Raw genomic sequence first — 7,717 nt, 5'->3', positions numbered from 1 at the left:
CTAAGTCAGGTAAGCAATCTATTGTTGAGGCTGAATAGATATGCCTCTGGTTAGCTAGGAGGATGGTGAACTGCTTAGTGGAGGCCAGTTCTATAGTTAAACCTGATATGTGGTAATGGGGTACACTGATCGTCATTACCACATGTCAGGTTGCACTGGAGAACTGGCCTCCACTGAGCAGTTCACCATCCTCCTAGCTAACCAGAGGCATATTTATTCAGCCTCAACAATACATTGCTTACCTTCTGCATTCTGAGTTTGCATTTATACATCTAACAATATCTGCGAATTTTGACGAAATTTGGAGGATTAAGTTGTGTTCCCTACGGACCTGGCCGACTAGGTGATATTAGTGTCTCACACATTGACCATACAATACCTTGTAGAGGATTCAAGGCCATGATGAAGCGGGCAGCCCACTAAACACTTTGGCCAATATATGGAATTCTAAGGCCTAAAGATATACTACCATGGCCGTCACATGTGTGAATATGTTTTTAACGTATATGTTTTAATTATTTTTTGATATGAAATAAAACTGTATATAATTTTACATTTGATCGGTTGTTGTTTAATATAGCCTGGAGGGCACACACAAAGTCTTTTATTTTATTTCAAGGTCTTTTGTATAGCTATATAACAGAGACGGTGCCTTTGGGGGTGGATTCAACTTAACACTCCTTCCCCACACCCTACACTTTACATGACAATTGCAGTGTACTGGATATACAACACAAATGTTCTCTCTTCTATTTTGTGATGTCTGGTGTTGCTCTGCACTTAGGGCACATGCAGAGCCTGCACAATCACTTTCCTGAGACCCACAGCTGCTGCTTATAGCCATCCATTGACATGAATTATAAGATGTGGCTATATATATACAGTAGTTGTGCACTGGGAGTTGCAAAAAGCACCCGCGTGAGCATGGACATACTGTATGCTCCAAACACCACACACACACAACTTACATTCAGAGGTGTGAATTTATGGTAAATCAATAAATACATGCACCTGGAAGATCCATTAAATGTTAAATCAATATCAGAGTCACTGCTTTCCTATTATGCTTTCTTTAAAGTGGTTCTAAAGTCCGAAGGTTTTTTATCTTAATGCATCCTATGGCTGCGTCTCGGCTCGGGTGCCCCAATACCAAGCTGCTTGCTGTAGGGGCACTCAACAGGAGGGAGGGGCCAGGAGCGCTGAAGAGGGACCTGAGAAGAGGAGGATCTGGGCTGCTCTGTGCAAAACCACTGCACAGAGCAGGTAAGTATAACATGTTTTTTTATAGAAAAAAAAATGAGACTTTAGTATCACTTTAGGTTTCTTCACTTACCGTTCTTACAAATTAAAAAAAATATATTCTTCTAAAAAGGACAACTGGAGTACCTGCCAATATAGCAATCATATAACCTTCATTCACACTTGAGAGTTTTCTGCTTGTTTCCCTACGACCGACTACACTCAACCTGCAGAATCCGGTTCTTTCTCACTAACTGTTCACACTCAGTTGCCCTATGTTCTATGCTCAAAAAAGTACAAGAGCTTTTTTTTAGCTGATTCTGGTGTTTTTGCTCCATAGACTTCATAAGTGTGCCTGCAAATGTGTGACATGTCTTTCCAAGTGTTTTTGCGTGCACTTTTATTCCTGAAAAATTCCTCTCATCGTATAAAACTGTTCTCCTCCCTTTGCCCAGATTAGGAGGCAAACACTGAGGCTTATTACATGTGCAAAAACTGTTGCACAAAGCTTGTAAACTGTGCCCAAGGAAGGAGGAGAATTAAAATAAAAGAAGAGGAATCAGAACAAGGGACAAATCCTATTGACTGTAAGTTATGTCCTTTGTGCTGTTTTTCCTTTTTGTATTTTAGCAATATTTAGACATTAACCACCTCAATACAGTGCACTTACACCCCCTTCCTGCCCAGACCAATTTTCAGCTTTCAGCGCTCTCACAGTTTGAATGACAATTACTCAGTCATGCAACACTGTACCCATATGAAACTTGCGGCCTTTTTTCACACAAATAGAGATTTCTTTTGGTGGTATTTAATCACTAGTGTTTTTTTATTTTTTGTGCTATAAATAAAAAGGACCGTAAATTTTGCCTTTTTCTTTGTTTCTGTCATAAAATTTTGCTAATTAGTAATTTTTCTTCATAAATTTTGGCCAAAATTTAAACTGCTACATTCCTCTGGTAAAAATAACCCAAATTAGTGTATATTATTTGGTCTTTGTGAAAGTTATAGAGTCTACTATGGTGCCAATCACTGAAAATTGATCACATCTGATCAGGCCTTCAGTACATCAGGTGAATCTATATTTCTACAATTGAAAAGTACAAATACCCCCCAAATTACCCCTTTTTAGAAAGTAGACATTCCAAGGTATTAAGTAAGTAGCATAGTGAGTTTTTTTAAGTTGTAATTTTTTCCCACAATTCTTTGCAAAATGAAGATTTTTTTTTTTTTTTTTTTACAAAATTGTCAAATTATCAGGTTATTTCTCACACACAGCATAGGCATACAACAAATTGCACCCCAAAATACATTCTGCTACTCTTCCTGAGTATGGCGATACCACATGTGTGAGACTTTTACACAGCTTGGCCACATACAGAGGACCAACATTGAAGTAGCACCTTCAGGCGTTCTACGAGCATAACTGATACATCTCATTTCTCAACCACCTATTACACTTTTGAAGGCCCTGGAGCACCAGGACAATGGAAATGCCCACAAAATGACCCCATTTTGGAAAGCAAACACCCCAACATCTAATCTGAGGCATAATGAGTCTTTTGAATGGTTCATTTTTTTCCAGGAGTTTTGGGAAAATGTGGGAAAAAAATGAAAACGCATTTTTTTTTACACAAAGTTGTCGATTTATAAGATATTTCTAACACAGCATGTATATACACACATAGCATGTATATAGCAAAATTTACACCCCAAAATACATTCTGCTACTCTTCCCGAGTATGGCATTACACATTATCTAATTTCATTCCTACCTATCACACTTTTGAAGGTCCTTGAGCACCAGGACAATGGAATTACCCACAAAATGACCCCATTTTTGAAAGCAAACATCCCAACGTATATTCTATGAGGCATGGGCTGCAAATAAGTACTCGGGTACTCTGATGGGCTGGAGACAGGTACTCGGGTAACTTGACGAGCTGCAGACAGGTACTCGGGTACTCTGATGGGCTGGTGACAGGTACTCGGTTACTCTGATAGGCTGGTGACAGGTACTCGGGTACTCTGATGGCCTGGTGACAGGTACTCGGGTACTCATACGGAATATGACAGGTACTCATATGGACTGTGACAGGTACTCAGGTACTCGGGTACTCAGATGAACTGTGACAGGTACTCAGGTACTCATATGGACTGTGACAGGTACTCAGATGAACTGTGACAGGTACTCCGGTACTCTGATGGACTGTGACAGGTACTCAGGTACTCATATGGACTGTGACAGGTACTCAGATGAACTGTGACAGGTACTCGGGTACTCTGATGGACTGTGACAGGTACTCGGGTACTCAGATGGACTGTGACAGGTACTCGGGTACTCTGATGGACTGTGACAGGTACTCGGGTACCCTGATGGACCGTGACAGGTACTCGGGTACACAGATGAACTGTGACAGGTACTCATATGGACTGACAGGTACTCAGATGAACTGTGACAGGTACTTTGATGGGTGGTGACAGGTCCTCTTTATTGGGGGGGGGACGACAATCAGTGTGATTGATGTACACTGTAAGTGGTAACGAGATGTTGCCGCAATCTCCTTCTCACACACGATCAGTGTATGAGGAGGAGAACCTGGTAACATCTCGTTAACGCGGTTTGTTGACATTTAGTGATCATCTGTGAAAGGATCACAGCCGATCACATGATAAACAGCCGCCTGCCAATGGCTGTTTACCAGCGTCGGTGACGAGCAGTGTTCTCAGGAACACGCCTCCACCGACATGCATGCGCAGCGAGCTCGAGATCGCGCGCAAGCGCCGTGCAAAGTGGTACCACCTGTGATCGGCCGTGACTTAATCTTGGCTGATCACGTGGTAAACAGCCATGCCCAATGGTTGTTCACCCCCCTCAGTGGCGAGCGGTGTCTCTGTGCCATCGAAGGAACAGGGATGCGCGCACACGATTGCGCGCATTCCCTGTTCATATGACGCCCTCCCAGAACGGGAGCCACGCCGCCTGGCCGTCATATGATGGACGGCGGGCGGCAAGTGGTTAAACTAAATCCCGTGTCACTATTTTTACCTTGGAGGAACCTTTGGCAAAAAGTCTGAGATCTCAGGGAACACCTGAAATAATTTTCAGACTTACAGCTCACGGAACATTGGTGTGATCTGCGAGCAGTTGATATAAAAATTATTCTTAGAGCATAAAATAATAGAATCAATATTAAAACGTACCTCATTATAGTGGTATTTAACTCTGCATTTTTTTTTTTAAATGGGTCCCCAATTGGTTTATGCCATAATGTGCTAGTATGGATCGCATATTAGCACATAATGGAAAACGTATCTGTTAAACCAGTCCTCCAGCGTTGCGCTGTCAGTGCTCCAGGTGTTCTTAGGCACTTCCATCTTCACCCAGTCTTCCTTCTGGGTTTGTACTCTTCGGTCACTTGAATGGCTGGGCTACAATGATATTACTCCTAGGTGCCGTAATTGTGGTTTTAGTTGCGCATGTACAGCTCAGATTACATTACCGTTGACAGGCCAGGAGAGGCATTTATGACAGAAGAGACCATTAGGGTGTCTTCACTTATACAAACCCTGTCTGTCAGTGGTTTTTCAAATTTAGACTTTAATGTTGCTTTAATGTGCTTGCTTTTTTTCCTGCACAGATGTTCAATTCTCGGTTGAATGTAAGCAGATAAGCAGTGTACAGGGGGACAGCAGGGCAAAGCACAGGGCTCAGCAGGGCAGAGAACAGGGCTCAGCAGGGTAGAGTACAGGGGGCTTAGCAATGCAGAGTACAGGGGTCATCAGGGCAGGACACAGGGGTTTAGCGGGGCAGAGTACAGGGGTCAGCAGGGCATAGTAAAGGGTGTTAGCAGGGTATAGCACGGGGGGCAGAAGAGCACAGTGCAGGGGGTCAAGAGGACACAGTGCAGGGGAGCAGCAGGGCACAATACAGGGGAGAAGCAGGGCACAACACTGGAGCAGCAATGTATGGTACAGGGGGGCAGCAGTATTTTGTAACAGCATGATATTACAAGCAGTGGTGAACAACATATTAGTAAGTTTGACCGGCATTTCCCCATCCTCTGTATAACTGAGGGTGTGGCAGGGTCTTTGACCTACATACTTTGTTCTAGAAGGTGTGCTTCTTCCTCGTCATAGAAAGCTGAAACATATACAATACATTTGTTCATTAGTCAGTTACTGTATGTCACCCATAAGTCCTGTGTAATAGGGTTTTCCAACCATCGATAATTGGCATCTGTGCAAATCTACTATTACAGTCTCAGATGGATACTGAATGCCACTGCCAATTATCCCTATGGATACAGCAACACTGAATCTGTATTGCAAGAAAATACCCCTGAGGAGGCACTGAGATGATTCAAGTGTGTTTTATTCATAAATGTTATATATCAAAAGATATACATGTGGAAATATTATGTATTACAATGCAATGCATGTGGGGTGAGATGCGTATATAGAGTGATATAGATATGTAATAAGTATAAGGTCACAGCAATAGAACTATGTAATTGATTAAAGTAAAATAGATCTTCAAAAAGAAGCCATTGCTTTGGAAGCTTGGGTGAGCTTTTCTTTGTGCTTCATAGATTCTCATTTAGGTAAATCTGGGGAGGAGTCGAGAAAATAATCTGCCACACATGTGGGAAGATATGACAAGGGCATATAGATCAGTTTGGCATACCAGCCAGCAGAATAACGTGTCCATGGGTGCACTGCAGTTAGGGCATGCTCCATACAATCTGTAACAACTGTGATCTTTGGGTTGGTCATGGAACATATCTTATTAATGAATCCACAATCTGTAAAGAAAAAAAATAGAGTAAGTCTAGAGTATCCAGAAAACCTGTCAATAATCTATCATAGACCAGATATAAGAGGTTTGTACATGCGTGACTTGATAACAACAACAATTGAATTACCAAAAAGTTCTGTTGTGGACACTGGGACCTGAAATGTTTTTTTTTTCTTTGTTACATTTAGGTACATGTAGGAGAGGGGTGTGGAGTTTATGGCAGTGAGTGGTACATGTAGGAGAGGGGTGCGGAGTTATGGCGGTGGGTGGTACATGTAGGAGAGGGGCGCGGAGTGTATGGCGGTGGGTGGTACATGTAGGAGAGGGGTGCAGAGATTATGGCAGTGGGTGGTACATGTAGGAGAGGAATGCGGAGTATATGGCAGTGGGTGGTACATGTAGGAGAGGGGTGCGGAGTGTATGGCGGTGGGTGATACATGTAGGAGAGGGGTGCAGAGTGTATGGCGGTGGGTGGTACATGTGGGAGAGGGGTGCGGAGTGTATGGCGGTGGGTGGTACATGTAGGAGAGGAGTGCAGTACCACCTTCTGAACCACTGTTATACCACCTTGGTGGATCACTTTTCAGAGGGAGTATGGCAGGTCTCTCAGCTGGAGAGAGAGAGAGAGAACCTCCGATCCCACACTCACCTTCAGGCTCTTGTTCACTATGCCTGTGCTGTCAGCTCTGCGCCCATCCGCTGCATCAGGGATCCACTCCCCACCTGACACAGGGTCCTGATGTCTCCACACTCAACTCCGACTCCACAACACTGGAAGTGATGCCATGGTGCCGAAAAAGCACCGCCTAGTTGTCCTCCGGTCCCGGCCAATTAAAATAAAGGACAGGAGCCAGAGACAAATGAGTGAAAAGTGGGAGTGTTTGTGGGCTTGCGCCCCGAACACGCCCTGAACATGGGCAAATCAGCTTCCCAGCGGGAAGCTGGGAAGCTTCCCATAGACCGCTGTGTGTCCGGCGCCTGGTCACTCTTAAAGTCAGCTTTGGGGGGGGGGGGGGGAGCGCCCTGGCGCCCCCTATGGACAGGCCGCCACTGACCTGCCATCATTTAAAGTGCTCTGATTAACCCCAAATAAAGTTCAGCTGTTCTAGTAGGTCTTTCCTGACATTTTCTTAGTCGCATCCTACAGCAAAAGCCATGGTCCACAGAAAGCTTTCAAAGCATTGGAGGGATCTCATCGTTGTGGTATCAGTCAAGTGAAGGGTACAAAAGAATTTCCAATTAGATATACCATGGAACACAGTGAAGACAGTCATCATCAAGTGGAGAAAATATGGCACAACAGTGACATTACTAAGAACTGGAAGTCCCTCCAAAATTGATGAGAAGATGATTAGAAAACTGATCAGGGAGGCTGCCAAGAGGCATACAGCAACATTAAAGGAGCTGCAGGAATATCTGGCAAGTACTGGCTGTGTGGTATATGTGACAACAATCTCCCATATTCTTCACATATCTGGGCTAAGGGGTAGAATGGGAAGACTGAAGCTTTTTCTTACAAAGAAAAACATCCAAGCCCAGATAAATTTTGGAAAAACACATCTAAAGTCTCCCAAAGGCATGTGGGAAAATATGTGATCTGAAGAAACCAAGGTTGAACTTTTTGGCCATATTTCTAAAAGATGTTTGGCGCAAACACAACACTGCGCATCACCAAAAGAACAC

The 7,717-nt window shown here is 43.7% G+C and overlaps 1 protein-coding gene across 2 annotated transcripts in view; it reads right to left on the bottom strand.

Annotated features, from left to right (window-relative positions):
- Positions 1-5,593: 5,593 nt before the first annotated feature.
- Positions 5,594-7,717, bottom strand: part of LOC141127441 (retinol dehydrogenase 16-like) — a 64,749-nt gene continuing 62,625 nt past the window's right edge. For both annotated transcript variants that reach the window (XM_073613873.1, XM_073613874.1), the window contains one exon: positions 5,594-6,041. In XM_073613873.1, the coding sequence (XP_073469974.1) occupies positions 5,833-6,041 (209 nt within the window). In that variant the 3' untranslated portion in view covers positions 5,594-5,832. The remainder of the gene's footprint in view (positions 6,042-7,717) is intronic.

Source organism: Aquarana catesbeiana, linkage group LG02 (genome assembly GCF_042186555.1).
Source record: "Aquarana catesbeiana isolate 2022-GZ linkage group LG02, ASM4218655v1, whole genome shotgun sequence".
In the NCBI taxonomy this organism is placed as follows: Eukaryota; Metazoa; Chordata; class Amphibia; order Anura; family Ranidae; genus Aquarana; species Aquarana catesbeiana.
The sequence above is the reverse complement of the archived record's forward strand: the minus strand, read 5'-3'. Positions and strand labels throughout refer to the sequence as shown.